We start from the raw sequence: 22,997 nt of genomic DNA on the forward strand, positions 1-22,997 counted from the left end.
TGGATTTGTTTAGGTGAAGATGCTAGACTTTATGTTAAAATCTGTTTTTTTATGTTTTGAATTTCTATCCGTAAAAGATGTAATGGGAAATTGAATGGAGCTTGTTAAAGGAATGTAAGCGTGGTAACCATCTATGACCGGATCGAGACTCTGTTCTTGAAAGTTATATTTTATGTTTATGTTTGGAAAAAAAAATAAAAAATATTTACAAAAAAAAAAGAAAGAAAGAAATTAGATGAGGATCCTTAAGACAACCACAAATGTTCTTTTGTTTCCAATGTTTGGCAGCATAATGTGCAGGAAAATTTTGACAAACCCTTCAGTTAGTACCTTTCTGCGAGTTTTGACAGCAACATATTCTTCCTTCAGAGGTGAATGCACAGCCTGTGTTTTCCTTCACATCACTGGCAGGTTGATCCAAAGAAAAGATAAATGTAGCCTGAAAAATAACCAAAAAAAAAAAAAAAAAAGAGGCATATGTTGGAAATGCTTTATCTTTGTAGAGCCACAGGTTTCTGAAGATGCCTAACACCGTTTCACAGCTGGACAAGTAGTAATAGCAAAATGTACTTTCAAACTTGAGTGCCTTTGTAGAGATTGCAGAGGTTATGTGTGTACTTTATTTTAGAAGGGTTAATATAGTTGGGAAGACTTTTCTCTTGCCTCTCTAATAATACTCAAATAAGGCCTTTGGTTAGTCTGAGTAGTGAGTGAATTCTCACAGAGAAGGATGTAGATTTCACTTTGCGTTTTGCATTGGCATTGTGTGATGTGTGAGTGCCACTTTTGTGGGTTGTGTAATGTATGTGTTACATTGGTGAGCATTGCCAAACTCTTGCCCATATTTGGCTATTAGAAAAAAATGAAACTTTTTGGAAACTTGACTGACCCCTCTTATCAGTTGACTTTGGCTGCAACTCCCTGAAATGTTTTTGAAGAATTGCAATTACTACCTGGAAGACATACTTGTCTTCCAATCTTTCTTCATCATGGAGTTCAATGTATACTTTATAAGAATCCCTGCAGTTGTTGTATGTTAGAGAGAGAATTAGGACATGTTAATTCGAAAAGAGTTTGTTGGGGCATTGTCATTTCAAGGGACATAGATTTGTATTAAATATAATTTTATACTTGGTAGGAAAGGGAGAAGTCTACAAGGAAAGCTGACATGGAAAACATATATCTCTATCTTGCCATCATGAACATTTAGACTTAGTGAGGATAAAAATTCCTTGGTTAATCTGCTAGGCAGAGAAGAAATGCAATATAACCAAGGTAACTCCAGTAAGTGGCTATGTCCCAAGGACATTGTTTAATTGGTATTCAACTGATAGGGTACTTTCTCTTGACTGGGTTCATACATCAAAGTATGTTTTGGCTTGGTTTATCCATAATTAGTGAAATAGATCATGATGAATGGGTTTACATGTCATCCTAAACCATAAACAATGGTTTACAAATTGCAGTAATTAGGTTTACATGTTATGTGATGATAAAACAAAGCAAGCTACATATTGAATGTTCAACCATGACTTAGCTTTTTTCTTTCTTTGATGGACTACAAGAAGAAGCAAGAGTTGGTTAAAATGGGGAAAACTTAGAAGGTAGTTTTCCCAGATTTTATTAAGTTTCCCATGTCAGTTCCCTATTATTTGAATCAGAGTTAATTCCTCATCAGTTGGGAGTCTCAAACATCTTCAACCCACTTACAGAGATTGGTTACTATACACTTTCTACTTGATCACGTTAATCTCTAGTTATGCTTTCTGAAAGTTTACATTATTCCCCTGCCCAATGGAAAGCATAATTACATGAATAATTACCTTGATATTAAAATTTTCAACATAGACATTGGTTGGATTTACACATCACATTAAGCCAGGATGGAACCACAATTTCTTGAACAAACCACAATAGCTTAATTCGCTCATTGTAGATGTCTCAGTGTAGGTTTGCACCATATGTCAACTCAGCTATTGACTTTGGATTTTGACAATGAAGAATGGCGTGTTACTTTCCAAAATCTGGAAACTCTACTTCTATTGATTCGGCCTTGAATTTTGTTTTCCTTTTTAGCAACCACATCACATTACAGATCTATATTTGACTTGTAATTGACTACTCTTCTAAGTTTTTTTCACAGCACTTTTGTGAAACCAAGTGCCTCTTATTCTTTACTTGTGTTTAATTTATATTTCCTAAGTCAAGATTTTTACCTTTGTCTGTTAAATTTCATCTGATGCATTCAGCCCGTTTCTCTATGTGATCAAAGTAATTGAGACATTTGTTTCTGTCTTCTAAGATATTAACTATTCAACTCAACTATGTGCTTGTCTTTGCTTACTGAAATGTGACAATATCTAAAGTACTTTATTGGACTGGATGCAAATGTTGATTTATGTTAGTTTTCCTAGTCTACTTGTTAAGTGGGAACATTCAACTATGCTTGACAAGGTTTAATTTCCTACCCTTGCTTATAAAGTTGTTTTAGTGTAACATAAACTCGGGTGTAACAACATCAGCAAATTTATAGTACCTGGTTGGTCACATTTGTTAGGTTGATGGCAAAATATCTCACTTGTTGTTCATTTTCTCAGTTGTATGATTGCTGAACTGATGAGGCAAAACCTTTTTCCATGGATAATATTATCCGAGGAGAAACCTCCCTTGTAGACAACATCTGATCTTGATCTGGGGTGAGGCTTAGATCAAACACTTGGATTTAAGTCTGTAAGAAGGACTGCCTCATCAAGGCTACCTGGTCACTCAGGTTAACGAGTTTTTAATTTCCCATTTTGTGTCTTGTTTTTTTCCAAACAGCAAAGAGTCTTTTGCTATTTAAAGAAAGCAGGGGTGTCAAACTCAATTTCATTGAGGGCTGCATCAGGGCTGTGGTTGACCTTGGGTGGGGGGGGGGGGCAGGGGGCGTGGCCAACTGGGTGGGTGCAGCCAGCTTGACGCCACTCCCCAAACGGCTGACATGTTTCCTCTTTGCATTGAGTGGGCTGGGCCGAAGCTACGTTGGCCCGATCTTTCCTCTGTGCACTGGGAAGACCGGGCTGAAGCCATGCTGGCTCAATCTTTCCTCTTTGCACTGGGTAGACCAGCCCAAAGCCACGCTGGCCTGATCTTTCCTCTTCACATTGGATAGACCAGGACAGCCTCGCGGGACAGATCTTACCACATCGCGGGCCACATCGCGGGCTGCACATTTGTTACCTAAGGAACTGTATTTTTCAGACTATAAGACGCACCTAAATTTAGAAGAGGAAAACAACAACAAAAAGTTTTTGGCCTCCCTTTTTAAGGGCCTTTTCCAGTCTTTTTTCGGCCTGTTCCTGTTGCTTTTTTATGGCCCATTTTCGAGGCTTTTTGTGACCCATTTTTGCGGCTTTTTTTGGGCCGTTTTCAAGGCTTTTACGACCCATTTTTGAGGCTTTTTTTGGCCCATTTTCGAGGTGTTTTTCAGCCCATTTTTTTAAAAAAACAGGCCAAAAAAAATGCCTCAAAAATGGGCCAAAAAAAAAAGCTCTGAAAATGGGCCAAAAAAGCTCCCCAAACAGGGCCAAAAAGTCCCTAAAACAGGCCAAAAAAAGCCTCGAAAATGGGCCGAAAAAAGGCCTGAAAACAGGACGTGCAGAGGCCGAAAAAATGGCCAGCGGGTGGGCAGGGCTTTGGCAATATTCGGTCTATAAGACGTGCAGACATTTTTGCCCCCTTTTGGGAGACAAAAAAGTGTGTCTTATAGTCCAAAAAATATGGTACATCATAAAAGAAAAAAAAAAAAAAAACACCACCCAGAGATCCAAGGCCTCTGAAGGCCTTGTTTGCTAAGTTAACGCCGGTAGGATGCTCAAATCAGCATAATTTGCAACACAATTTAAAATATATTTTTCTGGCAGAAGACGTTTAATTATACTACCTGTCACGCTTACACTGATAGGTACTGCTAAGCATTGGAGGGACAGGTGGTTAGTGTGAGATGGTGGCGGGGATGCTAACATCAAAGCTAACCTTTGGAAAGGGCCTAAAAGGCTCTTTCTAATTCCTCCCATTGTTATATTTTTAGTTTCCCAAATTATACGACTAGTGCTTTAATAAAGACAGCGTATAAAGATAAATATCTTGTGCTGTTTTATGTGTTTGTGGGTTACATTGGTTAGGCTATAGTGAAATGCGGCAGTTGTCCAGAACTCGTAAATGTAATTGGCTTAAGTAGTTTCTGCCAATTTGACTTGGACAGTGTGGGAAATAGAGAGAACGTTTGGAGGAATTTTGCAAGACTTCCACCACTGATTAACTAACTGTTTACTAAGGCAGAGTATATGTCTGGTTTCTCATGAACCGCACTAAATTATAATCTGGCATAGTATGTTGTGCACCACAGCTATAAATCATAATTTATGCTTTGAATTTATGTGTGAACTGGGACACCGTGGCTTGTTCAACAAACTGATGAGAACAAACCGTCATTCGGTTTGCAGCTGCCTTAGAAGCATGTCATGTAATCTGCTCACTATTTTATTGTTTAGCTGTTTTTGTTTAAAGGCGTGTTGTTTTCTCTGTGTTTGTTGTTTGGATTTCATATGCTGCCAAAGAGTCATACTGTTTGAATTGGGTGGTCCTGTAAAATCCCCTGAATAAATAAGTAAGTTGGAAGGTAACAGGTTGTGTAGTTGAGTTTCAACTCTTGTCCTAATTTTTAACTACATTGGATCTCCATGGAGCATTACAAATGGATTTTTGTTGTTACTAGTCAAAATGTTATTCCTTTTAGCTCAATGTTTTCTACAATCAGTAGCTTTGAAACGTCTCTGATGGCTTCTTTTCTAGTCCGACTTAATAGACCAGGAACTGAATTTGGGTTTGTTTGTTTTTTTGCATGCAAAGAATATAATCTACTTTTGAGCTAGGTCTGGATCAGCTAATACACAGGTAGTCCTCAACTTATAACAGTTCATTTAGTGACCGTTCAAAGTTACAACGTCACTGGAAAAAGTGACTTATGACCATTTTTCACACCTATGACCATTGTAGCATCCATATGGTCATGTGATCGAAATTCAGGCTCTTGGCAATTTATTCCTATTTGTGATGGTTGCTATGTCCCTAGGTCATGTCATCCCCTTTTGTGACCATCTAATAAGCAAAGTCAATGTTGAGTGAAGCCAGATTCACTCAACAACCATTTGAGTTGTTAGTAACCATTAGTAATTTAACAGCTGCAACAACTGCAACAACCATGTTAGTAACTTAATCGCTGCAGAGATTCACTTAACAACTGCGAAAGTGAAAGAAAGTTGTAAAATGGGACATTTGCTTAACAATGATTTCACTTAGCAACAGAAATGTGGGTCTCAATTATAGTCGTAAGTTGAGGACTACCAGAAGCCTTAAAATATTCTAACTCAAATCTGTTCTTAGATGTTTATTGTAATCTCATGCTATCTTATATTTTCACTAAATTATCAAATGCTTTACCCAATTTGTAATAATTCTTCTGCCTCCGAAAGATCAAGATATAATTGTTTGCGTGGAGGAGAGGCTGTTCTTATTTTTATTTCAAGAAAGGTTCCAGATTCTCCCTTAGATGGTTGTTGTAGGATGGAAAAGATTCTAGCTATTTCCTTTGTCATGACTGAATTTCTTCCTCCATTCTTTCCACACCAAATTGGCCTTTCCCTGAAGCCAGACCTGGACCGAACACATTTCTGCCTGCTGAACTCAGCCTTCACCTCTAAGATATCATTAATTTAAAATCCATCATCTTTCATTCCGAAGTCTAGCTCTGTCAGACGTCTTGTGGTGAATTTGAAGATGCTGGTTTATAATGCTGCCTTTTGCAGCCTTCTGACATTTCTCTTCTTTTAGAGCCAATGTTCCATAAAATTGAAGTTTTCCATAAAATCTTAATAACATGATTTTTTTTTTCCTCTTTGGTTTTTCAGAAAGTTTCCCCAGGAGATACAGAATGACATATTTTTGGAGCACTGGAGAAAAGAGGTGCTACTAATACGTAGTTCACAATTACTTGAGAAAAGAAATAGCGATTTAATGAAGAGGGAAATATATATATATATATATATATATATATATATATATATATATATATATATATATATATATATATATATATATATTTTTCTGTTGAAGCACCTGGTCTACCCCAATATGGGAGCGAGCATACTGTTTCTCTTTCGCCTTTCAGCTCCAATCCAGGAGCTCTCAAGCAGTCGCATTCACGACAAACCATTTTATACCAAATTTATATTTGCTGATAAAAGAAATAAAGAGGTTAATACAACTGCCTAATATGCAGGCAACCAAACTATTCTAAAAATACGAGTTCCAGATATATTTGTAAAGAAAGAAACAGACATTGTGCGAACGCTGGAACTAAAATAATGAAAATTTTATTCTACTAAGCTTTCGTCAACCATCTGCTGACATCGTCAGAGTATTAACTACCATTACATAAATCTCTGCCTTTATATGCCATTAATCAGTTTGGCCATTGAGCGCGTCATAGGCCCTTCCAGCTGAACTGTTGGGCTCCAACTCTTAGCTCTTGCTCATCATGGTTGGAGATGATGGGTTTTGTACCGAATACAGAATAGCAGAATTGGAAATGACCTTTGATAGTCTTCTAGTCCAATCCTTTGCTTGAACAGGAGGCCCTGGTCAACTGGCTGTCCAATCTCTTCTTTAAAACCTCCAGCGATGAAACACCCACAACTTCTGAACTCAAGCCATTCCATTGATTAATTGCTCTAATTGCGTCTTAGTATTTAACTGCTAGGGTTTCTCCTTAGTTTTAGGTTGCATCTCTCTTTGATGGGCTTCTGTCCATTACTTCTTGTCTTGCCCTCAGGTGCTTTGCAGAATAACTCAATGCCCTCTTCTCTGTGTCAGCCGCTCAAATATTGGAAGACTGCTATCATGTCACCCCTAGTCCTTCTCTTTTCTGCAGAAAACATCTAAGTTCAGCCATTTTCCTACCCCTCACTTTCTTGAAACAGTTAAGAACCCATGTGGGATATTACAGCATTGGAATAATATCTGAGGATTGCCAACCTCAAATCTGTTTTGGACTGGTATTTGAGATTATCTTGGATTCATACCCCTTAATTTCTCAGTCTAGCCTACTTTTCAGGTGTTTTAAAAAATAGGGGAGACAAACAGGATTGCTATTTTGCAGAAAGAGTGATACAGTGATGTGTCATCTTGTTTGAACAGGGGATCAATACAAAATCAGTTGAGAGGTCCATTTTACCCAGACCTTCCTATAGCATCATAAGTAATTAGGGTAGGAACAGATTTGTCCTTTCACTGTGATCTTAAGCAGTTTTTGACTGCTGTATGGCAAATTGTTACACATACTGCAACTGGACAAGTGTTGTTTGCTTAATGATGTCCAACCTGCCTAATGGAATTGCTTGTATATGGAATCCCAGTTGAAATAGAATGAGGCAGGTTTATTCCAAATATGTAGTCTAGAACTTGCTTGACAAAATAAAGGATAATAACTTCAAAGGTATATCCCCCAATTAATATTGTGATTTAAACCATGGTGATGACATATCTTCTTTCAGGATTCTTGAAGCAACACAAATAAGACAATTTTCTATCCAAATATTGTTTACTTTTAAGACCTGCTTAGTTTTAATCTGTATTTCTACCCTGTCATCTACATCTCCAAAGACAGTTTGACATTTTAAAGAGGAAGTAATAGTAAGAAAAAAGGATTTTATCAGCTGGTAAGGCCAGTGAAACCTCTATTAATGTTTTGAAGCAGTAAACAATTCAGAAAAGACAGGCATTAGTAGAGGAGAATATTTGTAGCTTGGGGTTGAAACGAGGGGTCTTTGGTGTTTTCTGAACTTGGTGGTTTTCTTGCAGAGGTTTCATTACCCAAACTAAGCAACATCCTCAGTGCATGAGTGTCTAACCTTTTGGCTTGCCTGAACCTCATTTTCTTTTAATTTATCATTTTTATTTTATTATATAAAATACAAAAAAAGAAAAGAAAATAGGAAATTAAGGGAGGGAAAGGGAGCGGGGAAAAGGGGGTGTGAGATACAAGGGGAAAGAGAAAAAGAAAGAACAGGGGGCATTGACTTCCAACTCTCCTTAGCACAGCCCGAGATAAGCACACTCCAACCTCAACTTTTTGCTTTTACACATTAATATAAAACTAGCCATTTCTATGACAAATCTTTCTGATCAACAAAACCAAGGTCAAAGTTTCTTTTTTTCTTCTTCACATGTACTTTACCGAACTCGGAAGAACGGAAGGCTGAGTCAGCCTTTAACCAATCATGATCGAACTCCAGGCTGTGGGCAGAGTTTGCCTGCAATACTGAAGTGCGCCACCATGTCTCTTTTATATTATCTATTGTATAAAATATATAATATAGATCAGTGATGGCTAACCTTTTTGTCAACACGTGCCAGGAGCGGGGGGGAAGGGGGTCACACGTGCACGTGCCCACACCCATAATTCTTTGCGCCCTGCCCCTGCGCATGAATGCGCAACCACCCCTGCTCCCCCCACTCTTTGCATGCGATAGCATGGTAGACCCGTTTATTGCTCTCCCCTGCCTTCAGAGCATTTCTAGGAATCTGGTGAGGGTGAAAACAGCCTCCCCCCCCCACCCGAAGACCCTCCGGAGGCCGAAAACGGCCTGTTTGCCAACTTCCAGTCCCATCCTAACCCTAGAAAGGCTCTGGAGGCTGGGGAAAGAGAAAATGGGCCTTCCCCACCCCAAGGTCCTCCGGAGGCAGGAAACAGCCTGTTTCCCTATTTCTGGTGGGCCCAGAAGGCCCGAAAATCAGCTGGCAGAGCTGAGCTCGCGTGCCCACTGATATGGTTACACATGCCACCTGTGGCACGCGTGCCATAGGTTCGCCATCACAAATATAGATTTATAATACAAGTTCACATAATAATGTTAAAAGTTTACAATCTTTACAAGCCGCATTACTAGCTGTTCATGGCTGCATGTGGCCTTTAGACACGTTGGATACACCTGGTCAAGGACCTGACTCTTTAAGGGATTCTCCCACCTGTTATAAACTTCCTGTCTTAAGCTTACAAATGATGATGATGATGATGATGCTCTTCAAAGCCCCAACTTTCTGGTATGGGGTGAGGAAGGAAAGGGCACCTTTGCAAATTGCATTTGTCCCCCTTTATCCTATCACCTAGACCAGACCCAGCTCTTCCCCCAGGTTTTAACAGATGTTAGGATTCCTGTAGGTCTTAATCTGTGTTTTTAATTTGTTATTTCCTGTTTTTGTATGGTTGGTTAGTTGCCTTGAATGTCCATGGACTAGAAAAGCAGGTAAATAACATTTTGTCTCCCAGACAAGACAGTTTGGGCAAAACAAGTGCTTCTCATTGTATTGTTAGTATTGTGAGGATGGTGGCCGGTTGAATTCTATACAAAAGGATTCTGATTTTCAAGAAGCATTTTCCGTCTGCCTGTCTCTTTGTGTCTCTGTAGAATTCAGGGAACCAACCTGAATCTCTTTTATAACACTAAAGAGAAAAGGTGGCAGGCTGAATCCAAGCTAAATTACTTCAGCTTTCATCCCCCGGAAATCAGCACCGATAGAAATTACGAAGGGTTGGGAGATAGAGTCTTAATGGCACCATTAATTCAAGGGCACTTAAAACTCTGTTAACGGATGTCCTGATTAAAAAGTATATTTCTTTTGGTGACAAAATCAATATCATATTGGGGGAAACGCTGCTGAATCCCTAGCAGCCAAACTAGCACGACCAGTGGTGAGAGATTTGGGGAATTGCAGAGAAGCCAAAAGATAGAAGAGGGCAATAACCTCATTCAGATGTGGCCTTTCCATCTTGCAACCCAGAGGTGCCAAACTCAATTTCATTGAGGGCCACATCAGGGTTGTGTTTGATCTCAGGGGGCCAGGGTGGGCATGGCCAGCTGGACATCACTTGTGTAGGGGGCACCTGTGATGGCCCAAGCACCTCTGCCAGCAAAAACGGAGCTTGGGCACCATGGGCCAGTCCTTCGCTGTTTCCAAGGTGGTCCTGGACCATGGGCCTTGAGTTGGACACCCCTGTTGCAACCCGAAGGCTGCGCATAAAGAACTTGTGGTATTTGTGTGTTGATGTTATCTGACATGCTTTGTCATTGGATCCCAACCTCAAGGATGCTTAAGATGAAAGGTTCCTCTTTTCATTTACAGATAGCCCTCAAATCATTCGTTTAGTGACCATTTAAAGTTATAACGGCACTGAAAAAAGTGACTTGCGATCATTTTTCACATGACCATTGCAGCATCCCCATGGTTATAGGATCAAAATTTGAATGCTTGGCAATTAGCCTATGTTTATGACAGTTACAGTATCCCAGGATCATGTGATCACCTTTTGCGACCTTCTGACGAACAAAGTCGTGGTGGCGCAGTGGTTAGAATGCAGTATTGCAAGTTAGCTCGCTGCTCATTGCCAGCAGTTCGATCCTGACCAGATCTAGGTTGACTCAGCCTTCCATCCTTCTGAGGTTGGTAAAATGAGGAGCCAGATTGTTGGGGGCAATAGGCTGATTCTGTAAACATTTTTTAAAGAGGGCTATAAAGCATTGAGAAGCAGTATATAAGTCTAAGTGTTATTGCTATTGCTACAAAGTCAAGGTGTTCCCATGTAACACCTCTCCTGCGCGAACTGCACTGGCTCCCGGTGGTCTTCCGGGTGCACTTCAAGGTTTTGGTTACCACCTTTAGAGCGCTCCATGGCTCAGGACCTGGGTACTTGCGGGACCGCCTACTACCACCAATAGCCTCCCACCGGCCGGTACGCTCTCATAGAGAGGGGCTCCTCCGGGTGCCGTCGGCCAAACAATGTCAACTGGTGGCCCCCAGGGGGAGAGCCTTCTCTGTGGGGGCACCTACTATCTGGAACGAGCTCCCCCCGGAGATACGGAGGATCCCGGATCTGCGCACCTTCCGCCGTGCTCTTAAGACCTTTTTATTCCATCAGGCTGGCCTGGCCTAATCTTTTCCCTTTTTTCCCTTTCTAAAATGTACATTTTAGTCTGTTTTAAATTATTGGGGTGTTTTAAATCTGTCTTGGGCCAAATTATTTAATTCGGTTTTATTTTGCTTTTAAATTTTGTATTTATGTGTTTTATCTTGTGGCTGTTCACCGCCCTGAATCCTTTGGGAGTAGGGCGGTATATAAATAAAATAAAATGAAATGAAATGAAAATGAAGGGGAAGCCAGTTTCACTTAACAACCTGTTATACAGGTGAAACTCGAAAAATTAGAATATCGTGCAAAAGTTCATTTATTTCAAAATTAATACAAATCAAGGCTTGAACTATCTCGCTTTGCATGTAATGAGTCTATCTCATATATTAGTTTCACCTTTTAAGTTGCATTACTGAAATAAATGAACTTTATTGATTTCATGTAATATTCTAATTTTCTGAGATTGTGAATTTGGGGTTTTCATGAGCTGTACACCATAATCATCAAAATTAATACAAATCAAGGCTTGAACTATCTCGCTTTGCATGTAATGAGTCTATCTCATATATTAGTTTCACCTTTTAAGTTGCATTACTGAAATAAATGAACTTTTGCCCGATATTCTAATTTTTCGAGTTTCACCTGTAACTGCAGTGATTCACCTAACAACTGTAGCAATAAAAGTTGGGGCAAAGCTTGCTTAACCACGGTCTCACTTAGCAATATAAATTTTTGGCTGAATTGTGGTCATAAATTGAGGACTATGTTGAGAATTGTGGCTGTAAGTTAATAGCTATGTTCAGTGGTGGGATTCAACATTTGTTACTACCGGTTCTGTGGGCGTGCTTGGTAGGCATGGCACGGCTTGGTGGGCATGGCTTGGTGGGCGTGACAGGGCAAGGATACTGTAAAATCTCCATTCCCACCCGACTCCAGGGGAAGGTTACTGCAAAATCCCCATTTCCTCCCAATCAGCTGGGACTTGGGAGGCAGAGAATAGATGGGAGTGGGGCCAGTCAGAGGTGGTATTTACCAGTTCTCCAAAGTACTCAAAATTTCTGCTACCGGTTTTCCAGAACTGGTTAGAACCTGCTGAATACCACCTCTGGCTATGTTAAAACTGAGCAACTAGCTGTTTGGATATTGCTAAATTTACTAATATCCATCCATCATCATTTCCTGAGCTGAGTTAGGCTAACAGGAATTGTAGACGGCAGGATCACCATTTCCTTGTCCCCACCTGGCAATTAAAAGTTAGGCTTTCCATCCCTTGTAATACGGTGATATAAAGAAGAGCCTTGCTGGTACAGTGGTCTAAGCACCCTGTTATTAACACAGCTGCCTGCAACTTACTGCTGGTTCGAATCTCTCCAAGGCTCAAGGTTGACTCAGCCTTTCATCCTTTCTAAGGTAGGTGAAATGAGGACCCAGTTTGTGGGGGCAATAAGCTGACTTTGTATAAATATACAAAAGTATGAAGGCTATTGCTTAACGCATTGTAAGCTGCCCTGAGTCTCCGGAGAAGGGCGGCATATAAATCAAATAAAATAATAATAATAAATAATAAATAAAGAGGATCCCCTGTTTATCGCAAAGCTATTTGATTCTGAATTGCGACATTCAGAATGTATACATTATAAACATCTGGAACAATGTCCCAAATGTACTTTTTTCCAAAAGTCTACTGAACTTTCTTGGTTTTTTTCCTTTGAAAACATTTCACTTCTCATCCAAGAAGCTTCTTCAGTTTCTGAAGAACTAAACTGAACTTCTTCAGAACTGAAGAAACTTCTGGGATGAGTAGCTAAACATTTTCAAGGGATAAAACCCAAAAAGGCCAGTTGCCTTTTTGGAAAAAGCATCTTTGGGACAACCATGACCTAGATGATTGAGAATCTCCATAGACATCCAGAATAATGACAGCTCTGAGGAAACGGTAATTTGGAATTTGCCTTTAAAGGGGTGCCATTAAAATATCCTTGCCTTCTTAAATAAGATTGTCAGATCTATGTATATATGCATACAATAGATGCTAACATCTGCAGCTAGCATAACACAGCATTAGCATCCTCCGCTGAATGTCTAGATTCAGAGAATTCCAACTATGAGCTTCTGCCTGGAGAACCCATAGGTTGAATTCACAGATGTCCTTTTCAGTTCGTTCAAAGATGTCCTAATTTAGACAGGAGTCTGCTTGTTTTGTCAATCCATTGTATGATTCCAAATTGTAGCAGTCCAATAAATAAGACATTGGCAAGATGTCAGGCAGTACAAATTACTATATGTAATTTGCAATCATATAACTGCTGGAAGAGACCACTCTCCCCAAAATAGGCAATGTATGAGGAAGGAATGAGTGCCAGAAACGAAATTCGATTACATTGAAACATGTTCAGACTGGACTGAAATCCAGTCATTTTAATTGCTCCTTAAATACTCCTTCTAGCCCATTTAAAATTGTGATTCGGCACCTGGCTACTGTATATGTCCTTTGGATTGCCCGACCCTAGTTTGATATGATTTTAATTTTTTTTCAAGGCTTCAAGTCAGTGTCTATGGAGGTTCTCAATCATCCAGTTCAAGGTTGTCCCAAAGGTGCTTTTTTTCCAAAAGCCAAATAGACTTTCTTGGGTTTTTTTTCCTTTGAAAAAGTTTTGCTTCTCATCCAAGAACCTTCTTCAGTTCTAACTGATTAGGGGGGAATGGAAGGATTTACAGAATATTCTCAGCAGTTACCTGGTCATTAGCAGTCTGAGAGTCATGGAGGCCAACTTGGGGGTTTATCCAGGGGTGGGCCTCAAAAATTTTAGCAAGGGGTGGGTGTGGCCATGGTGGGCGTGGCCTGGTTGGCCTCCTGTACCATGGCGGGGTGTGTGTGTTTTGCCCTACCTGGGTTCCGGAGGCTTTCTTCGAGTCTCCGGGAGGGCAAAAACAGCCACCCCAGGCTCCTGAGGCCCTCTGGAGGCCGGCCTTCCTGAACTTCTTCCAGTAGGCCTGTTTTTTGTCCTCCCTGAGCCTCCGCGCGCGGCCTGCACTTACCTACATCCAAAACGGGCTGCTTGGGGACTCCTGGGAGGAGTGGGGCAGGGTGAGCGGGACCATCCAGGAGTGGGACTTGGGGGTTCTCCAACTGCACAGAATCTTAGGTAGAGGTTCTCCCGAACCCCTGCGAACTCCCAGCAGTCCACCCCTGGGTTTTTCTGTATCCTCAAAATCACCTGAATCAGAGTCTAAGTAGATGTGGAACTACAATCCCAAGAAGCAATTTTTTTCCCAAAAGAAAAAATCAAGAAAACCTACTTGCCTTTTGGAAACAGCACCTTCAAATCAGTGTTGAGTCCTGGAAACATCATTGACAAATGCCTGCTGTTTTCATGGCAACATTTTTGGATGGGTTTGTGATTGCCTGTTTCCTTAGGGCAGAGCTAGAATTCACACTCTCCCAGTTTCTAGCCTGGCACTTTAACCATTGACCAATCTGCTCTATGGATAACTATGATACATGTTCGATTTTTATTTGACTGAATTCCTATTCAGTAGTAATTGCTTAATGGTGCCGCCATTTAAGGCTTGCCATATGGGATTGATCTGAACTCTGTACCTTATGCTTATGTTTAAAATAAGTGTCAACCTTGCTAAGTATGTTCACTTTATAAAATAATTTATAGGGTTGACAATAATTACTGTAAACTGAGAGCTTGGCCACAACTAAATTCAGCAAAAATGTATTTAGGATTTTGGCAACCTGGTCATATGCTACTTTCATATATCCTTAAAAAGAAAGCATTTCTACTTTTTACTCATTTTTGTGTGAGTCTGTTTCATTCTCTGGGATTTCTTTTCCAAATGCACTTGAATTAAAAGGAAGTCTGCTTTAATTCACCTATGAGCTAAAATTAAACTCCATCTTGGTTCCTTTCTTCCTGTTAGATGGTAGTTTAATATTAAAATAGAGGTTGTCTATCTTGCCTACCGTCAAGATAAAAAAAAATCTACATATGTGAATGTGTTATCTGCCTAGTGCTTTATGACTACGAACATCCTCCAAGGATAGTACGTCAAATCCATATTACATCTAAATGTTCTCTGTTTTTGTGTAACTGGTGTCATCAAAGTGTACTTAAGAATCCAAGCAACATATTGCCATTTCATTTATGCATCGTGTCTCAGTATTATGCATTCATTAATCCACCTCCAGGCAAGAATAATTCATTTAAAAAAAGAAGAAGTTTTTCAAGTTTTCTTGATTGGCAGAAGTTACAAATATCTGCAACATTAGCAGAATAATAAAAACCAGCATGGATGCCAAGCTGCTTCCAGAATATTTTCTGTCTTATTTAATAGAGATGACCTACTGTATTTTTGGAGTATAAGACACTCCAGAGTATAAAATGCATATTAGTTTTTAGGGAGGAAAACAAGAAAAAAAAAATCTGCTTCTGCCTACCAGCATCCATCAATATTCATCTGGCTAGCATCCTTGCAGCAAACAGCAGGTTATTGCAGCCTAATTTAGCATGAACAACTGACTGGCAGTTGGATCGGCCTCCCGGAATACCGCCAATCAGCTGTTCCAGGCTGCGGGGATCGCTAGAGCCCATCGCCGCCTCCACGCGTCTTATTTTTGGCCTCCACACATCACATTTTTGGTCTTTACACACTCCATTTTAGACCCATTCCAGGCTGCGGGAATCACCACAGCACATCGCTGCCAATCGCTGCCTCCACGCATCGTGTTTTTGCCCTCCGGACACCCCACTTTTGGCCTCTGTGCGTCACATTTTCATCCGGTTCCAGGCAGCGGTGATTGCTGCTGCCGCCTATCCCCGCTGCCTGGAAGCAGACGAATATGTGATGCACAGAGGCCAGAAACGGGGTGTGTGGAGGCCGAAAATGTGACACACGGTGATGGGCAGTGATGTGAATGGTTCTAAAATGGGGTGTGTGGAGGCCGAAAACACGATGCGTGGACACCAAAAATGGCCGAAGGGTGAGGGGCAGTGGGTGGGTGGGGCTTCGGCAACATTCCCCGTAATTTTCACCCACTTTTTTTGGCGGGGGAAAAGTACGTCTTACAATCCGAAAAGTACAGTATTTTGACCACATGTCCATCTCCATCCCTCTGAACTCATGTTTCATCTCTCGTGGGTTCCCTGAAAGCTGGCCCTATAATCAGAGAGAGTAGGACACCCTACCTTAGATAGGTCCCCAATGCCAAGGCAACAGATTGCTGTTTAATATGCTATCATTTGTGCTTTTGCTGTAGGATTGGGGGAAATATTGGTGGACATTTCAGACTGATTGGGGTGCTGTGTTTTGTGACATGGGCTGTGGTGTGTGTGGAGCATCATTTGCTGTTCTTCCTCCCCATCAAATAGCAAAATTCCTCATCTCAGCTTGCTCCTTTTTAAAACTGTGTCACCGTATCTATTCTTGGAAAAATTTCAATTGATTCTTTGTCATATATTTTGTCTGTTGGAAACCACAGATTATCCCAGGCAAGGGGTTTGTTTCTGAGGTACCAAAGCACAAAATGTGCCAGTTTTAATCCTAAACTCATTAAAAAGAGTTAACAGGTTTGGGGAAGAAAATTGGGGCTAATTGTTTAGATGATTACGCCCCACTTGCTTTGATGATAGGCTGGAAAAAACTGAAGGAATAATTTTCTACTTAAACGCAGCGTCTTGCTTAGAACTGTCTTTAATTCTCCATCACTACCACTTTTGTATTCTCTTCAAGGGCTAATACCCAACTGCCATTTTTTAAATTAATAGGTCAATTCTAATTTCTGGAACCTGGAGTTTTGTGTCAAACTGTTCCAATGATAGAAGGGCTACGGCTTTTGTAATAAAATAAAATAAAATAAATAAATACACACAACAGTGAATTTTTGTGAAACGCACAAAATGCACTCTATAGGCAATGCCCATGTTAATTGTCAAAATATATTAAGAAGATTGGGAGTGGGTGTCATTCACTCTCAAGTTCCTAAATGTTTCTCTCAATCTCCACATATGGTTTGAGAAGGTGCAAGCCAATTGTGTATCTGCCTTTTTGTGATGAGTTGTTGTGCTCTGAAGTGAAACCCTCATATGAACCAAAAGCATCTTCACAGTCTATCTCTAAATCTCTAAGCTAGCTGTAAATAACAGCCTAAATCAAGGAACCATCAAATCACTCCTACCAACACTGACAGGGCTAGTATATAAAAAGAAAGCAAACCCCATTCTCTTCTAGCACTGATGCTGTTACTTAGTTTGGTAATAAAACGTCTGCAAGAAAAACCACTAAGCTCAGAGAGCACCAAGGACCCTCTAAATCTATCTCTAGATGTATGTTGGGGTGACATCCTGGGGTCCTCCAGATGTTTTTTTTTTTAGATTTTTTTTTTAATTTTAAAACAAAACTTAAAACATAAAACATATCATCCATTACAATTATAGAAAGTGTATTGATCGGTTACAAATCTTTTGGGCTTAATCCCTTATCCAACATTTTTTTATTTGACAATTTATTACATTATTATTCTCATTTACCAATTATTTAACAATAACTTATCTCCCATAAAGAAAACAAAGAGAAAAACAAAATATTTCATTTCCATGCTTTGTTGTCTAGCCAGTGATAAAATAAATCCCATATCAAATAATAATGTTTATCTTCCTGTTCTCTAATTTCAAATGTCAATTTGCTCATTTCAGCACATTCCAAAATTTTCTTAATAACATCATCATCAGTAGGTATCTTCTCTCCTTTCCAGTTTTTGGCAAATACAATTCTAGCTGCCGTTAAAACATTCACAATTAAGTATTTCAGTTCTCTATTATATGTCTCTGGTACAATTCCTAATAAAAATATCTCTGGTTTAAAGTCAATATGTTTCTTTATCATTTTTTCCAGCCATGTGTGGATTTTAGTCCAATATCTTTTAGCTTCTGCACATGTCCACCACATATGGTAATATGAACCTGGAATCTAATGACACTTCCAACACTTCTCCGATTTGTTCTTGAACATTCTGGCTATCCGTGCCGGGGGTAGATGCCACCTGTAAAACATCTTAAACAAATTGTCCTTATATGCTGTTGATATTGTCATTTTATAGATGTTTTGTTTTATAATGCCAAGAAACTCAAGGTAGCAGGTCTAGAAAAAAACATTTGTCCCAAGTTTGTGAGTCATAATTTTCTAGTAAAGAATCAGATTTTTTTTCTGCTTTGCTTTGGCATTCCTTAAAGCTAATACAGCCGTGATGGGTGGCACGCAGAGCCATATCTGTGGGCACGCAAGGGTTGCTGTAGCTCAGCTCCAGCATGCATGTGCACGCCGGCCAACTGATTTTTGGGCCTTCCGGGCCCACCGGAACTCAGGAAACGGGCCTTTTCCAGCCTCCAGAGGGCCTCCAGGGCGGTGAGGAAGGCCCTTTCCATCCTCCCCAAGCTCCAAGAAAGCCTCTGGAGCCTGGGGAGGGTAAAAAATGGGCCTACCGGGCCCACCAGTAACATTTTTGCCGTCGCGTGCCAAAAGTGGGAATGCGAAGTGGGGCGTTGCACACGCATGTGTGGGGTGGGGCGCAGGGGGGGAATTGAATTATGAGTGTGGGCACATGCGTGCGCAACTCCTCCCCACCACACTCTTCCCACTTTTGGCACGCGACGGCAAAAAGGTTAGCCATCACTGTGATACAGCATCAAAGAATTGGAAAGGCAATCTAATTTATCGAGTCCAAGTCCCTGCTCTATGTAGGAATATAACTAAAATGTCCAGAGAGGAGAAGAATTGAACTGTGGAGTCCTTGGTGCTCTTTGAGGTTGGTTGTTTTCTTGTAGTCCTTTCATTACCCAACTAGGTAACATCATCAATGCTGGAAGGGAGTGAGGTTTGCTGTCTCTTTATATACTTGTGGCTTGCTTTATCAGTGTTGGTGGGGGAGATGTTTTCTCCTTGGTAGTTCTTGGATTGAATTGTTGTTTACTGCTTGATTGCTTGTCTACGTTGTTCCTTGATTAGGGTATTGTTTACTGCTTGATTATTTGTCTGGTATTAACCCCTGCTTATCTGGGCATCCTCAACAGATGACTATCAGTTGAAGCTGACTCTTAAATCTTCTTGGCCAATGGTTCCACTGTGGAAGTGATCTTATGGTTAGGAATTTTCTTGCCTAATATTCAACTGGAATTTGCTTTCCTCTCTCTTTGTCTTTGGCAACTACTGTATTGCACTTGGTTAATTTTTAGATTATAAGCCAGGATTTCAAAAGGAAAAGGATTCCACCCCACCCACAAACACAAGATAAAGGAAAGGTCCTATACATATTCAAAGGATGCAACCTGAACAATGTAGAATGAAGAGGCCTTTGTGCTGCAGTGCACTGATTTGATCTGGTAGATATATATCTTCCTTTGTCCTTCTCTCCTTCCTGGTTCCCTTTCTTTCTTTCTTTCTTTCTTTCTTTCTTTCTTTCTTTCTTTCTTTCTTTCTTTCTTTCTTCCTTCCTTCCTTCCTTCCTTCCTTCCTTCCTTCCTTCCTCTCTTTTTTTTCTTTCTCTCTCTCTTTCCTCTTTTCTTCCTTTCTCCTTCCCTTTCTCCTTCCGATCCTTTCCTTCCTTCCTTCCTTCCTTCCTTCCTTCCTTCCTTCCTTCCTTCCTTCCTTCCTTCCAACTTAAAAAAAATATACTCCATAAAGAATCTTGCTTTCCCCCAGTAATTTACATTTAGTGCAGGAATATGCAGGAGGGCCATTAAAATAATGCAAATTTTTCCAATGATTAGGATAGATTAAAGTTTTTGCCCTTTATATAGATTAGGCTTTAAACTGAAATAGTATGATTTTTCTCCTTTTTTCTTGACACATATACTTTTTATTAGCAGCCAGAAAAAATGTATTATCAGTCACTGTTAATGTTCAGAAGATCACTCAGAAGAAGAAACTTGAACCAAAATTATTTCACTATCCATGGCTGTCCTCATTTTCTCAATACATTTAACCAAGCAAGTCTTTAGTATGATGTGTGCACAAGCCAATAGCAATTTATTCACTGAACTATGGTTAAACAAGACATGTCTCTGGATATGTGAACATGGTGTGTGTGTGTGTGTGTGTGTGTGTGTGTGTGAGAGAGAGAGAGAGAGAGAGAGAGAGAGAGAGAGAGAGAGAGAGAGAGAAAGAGAGATTGACTATAAAATTAAAATTCACTAAGAATGTGAAATAAATGAGAAAAACTATGTTACTTGATGTCACCTGATGTGAGTTATCTTTTTAATGTACTATAAATATTATAAATATTTATAGTAATTGTAATATAAGTAATATAATAATATTTATAGTAATATGTAATATAAGTATTATAAATATGCCTATTTATAAAATGGGAATCTGTATCTTTTGTTTCAATATGAACCGATTCCCTTCCCCCAGTGTCAAAATGAAGTTGATGCTGGTAATGTAGGAGAAGATTAGGCAGAGCTGGAAGAGTGGAGTTAAGCACGTTGTCAGCTTAGAGTCATTGTGTTCCCACAAGCGTTTCCATGTCCAACCCCTCTTGAATTTCATTGACCCTTATCTGATGCCAATTTAGTATGGGGTTTGAGTTGACCGGATTATTGTGTATAGGCTTGAATAAATCTTCCATCCTGAAACTTTATGAATGCTCCTGATTCTTCATACCTGACAGGTGCCACATAAATTACTTTGAGGATACAAACACTGCTAGAGAAACTCATTTTTGGTTCCATCAAAGATGGTTTAGGAAGCTTAGAATGGGAAACCTAAGTGGGCCATTATTGTTTTGATATAACATTAATTCATTTTAGTCATTTCCTAGTGGAGGATGTCTTACTGATATTATTTCTTTCCTAATAATTAAAAGCTACATTATTTCTATGCACTGTTATCTTCTTGTATTTTCTTTAGCTGAATGGACAAGACAAATCACCTCTCATTTATCATTAGAAAAATCATGGAAACTACACCATTGGTTCTGCCAAGCTTTAGGATAAGATAGTTGTAGAGTGCCTGTGGTTATAATTTTTTTTATTGAGATAGTGTAATTTCCTGGTCATGATATATTCCACATATGCTTTCTATATATGTTGATTTTTAATTGCAAGCTGCCCGTAGTCATTTGAGGAGTTGGGCGGCTTCAAAATCGAATCAAATAAACAAAAATCGCTTGAGACTTACACTGTTTTTGTCTCTTCCAGGTGTATAACTTTAAGAAGCCTTACTCTGTTGTTTTCATGACCTTGCTGGATCAAAAATGGAGCAGATGGACTGTAAACCTTACCAGCCCCTATCCAAAGCTAAGCATGAAATGGATCTAGCTTATACGAGCTCTTCAGACGAAAGTGAAGATGGGAGAAAAGCAAGACAGTCCTACGAGTCGAGAGAAACCCTAAATGAATTTGGACAAGATCTCAGACTCAATTACAACAGCCATAACCGAACAGGAAAAGGAGTTGATGAATCCACTCAAGGTACGTTGAACCATATGTTGTGACAAGTAGTATGTCCACATTAACCTCAATAGTTTTTCTTCTTGTACAGTGGTACCTTAGTACTCATCAATTGGTTCCAGGAGGTACAATGAGTACCAAAAATGATGAATACCAAACAAATATTTCCCATAAGGAATAAAGTAGTGAGTCACAAGGCAGCCAACACCAACAAGTGCTTGTGTTGTCTATGTGTTGAATACAAAACAAACAATGAGTCCTCATCATCTTTTAATGACCCCATAATCCCTTGCAGGGTGGAGTCTGGGCAACTGAATGGAGCTGAATGTTTACTGGCTGGATGCCTTTCCTGTCGCCAATGCAGAATTATATTCAGCAGATATATACTCATTGTGCCCAGAGAGAGAAATATCTGTCTCTACCTATGATCGAACTCGCAGCCTCCTGATTGTGAGGCGAGAGCTCCACCTCTAGGCCACTGCACCACTCTAACCAAACAATGAGTGCGGGACAAAATTTCCATATTAAAATGCATTGAGTATCACATTTGATGAGTTTCAAAACAGTTGAGTACCTAGGTACCACTATATTTTACATGATCACCTGTGGAAATTGCTTTCTGTTCCAAATCATACTGAGCGCCTGATTCAGTTTTATGCTAAAAGTTGCCAGCCTCTAGGGTTAAAGTTATATGCAAGAATGCTGCCACAGACCTCTGATAGTCCAATTGCATTTTTAGACAATGTTGCAGCTCAGGGCGTTCTTGGGAAGCATGGACATCTATCTAGAAAAACGGGAATGGAAGCTAGGGTGGCAAAGTTGAATCTCAGAGCTCAAGAAGCTGGCAGGGATCATCTTTAGTAGTTTCCCTTCTGACAAACGTTCATTTTGATCGTTAGCCCTACCGTGCACATCAACCTTTTTGAGAATGGGCATCCCTTCTCCCTGCTTGATGATTTTGTGAGAACATCTACAGCCTGCTTACAAAACTCCTAATTTGCTTAACTAATGTTCAATGGAAACCTTCCCTCCTGGATGGGTGTGCCATCCATTGTCAAAAGTAGAGTGGACAACCATTTGACTGGGAGGGTATAAGGCCTCATGACTTGAGCAGGAGGTTGGACTAGAAGACCTCTGAAGTTCTTTCCAACCCCACGATTCCATGTTCTTTACTAGTCCTCAAGGCTTGTTACGTTAGTTAATTAGTTAATTAGTTAACCTGACTAGGTGGTTCAGTGGCTAAGACGCTGAGCTTGTCGATCAGAAAGGTCGGCAGTTCAGCGGTTTGAATCTCTAGTACAGGTCTCCTGCGTGAGCAGGGGGTTGGACTAGATGACCTCCAAGGTCCCTTCCAACTCTGTTACTGTTAACTGTTAGGATTAGAATCTTCCCAGTCATAGTATCCCATGGAAGGTCAGGCTGATTCAATCTTTATCATGTTCTCAAAGGAAATGAAGAATTCTATGAATTTGAATACAATTCTGTATTTATTATTTTGTCTTGTTTGGATAATGTCTTGATTATTTTGTAATGTTGAT

The 22,997-nt window shown here is 39.9% G+C and overlaps 1 protein-coding gene across 7 annotated transcripts in view; it reads left to right on the plus strand.

The window, feature by feature from the left end:
• Nucleotides 1-22,997, plus strand: part of TENM1 (teneurin transmembrane protein 1) — a 1,253,741-nt gene that overhangs the window by 897,904 nt on the left and 332,840 nt on the right. For all 7 annotated transcript variants that reach the window (XM_060692076.2, XM_060692082.2, XM_060692081.2 and 4 more), the window contains one exon: nt 21,208-21,480. In XM_060692076.2, coding sequence (XP_060548059.1) covers nt 21,264-21,480 — 217 coding nt within the window. In that variant the 5' untranslated portion in view covers nt 21,208-21,263. The remainder of the gene's footprint in view (nt 1-21,207; nt 21,481-22,997) is intronic.

The sequence above is a fragment of the Pantherophis guttatus genome, chromosome 12 (genome assembly GCF_059756535.1).
Source record: "Pantherophis guttatus breed Tessera chromosome 12, ASM5975653v1, whole genome shotgun sequence".
Classification (NCBI taxonomy): Eukaryota; Metazoa; Chordata; class Lepidosauria; order Squamata; family Colubridae; genus Pantherophis; species Pantherophis guttatus.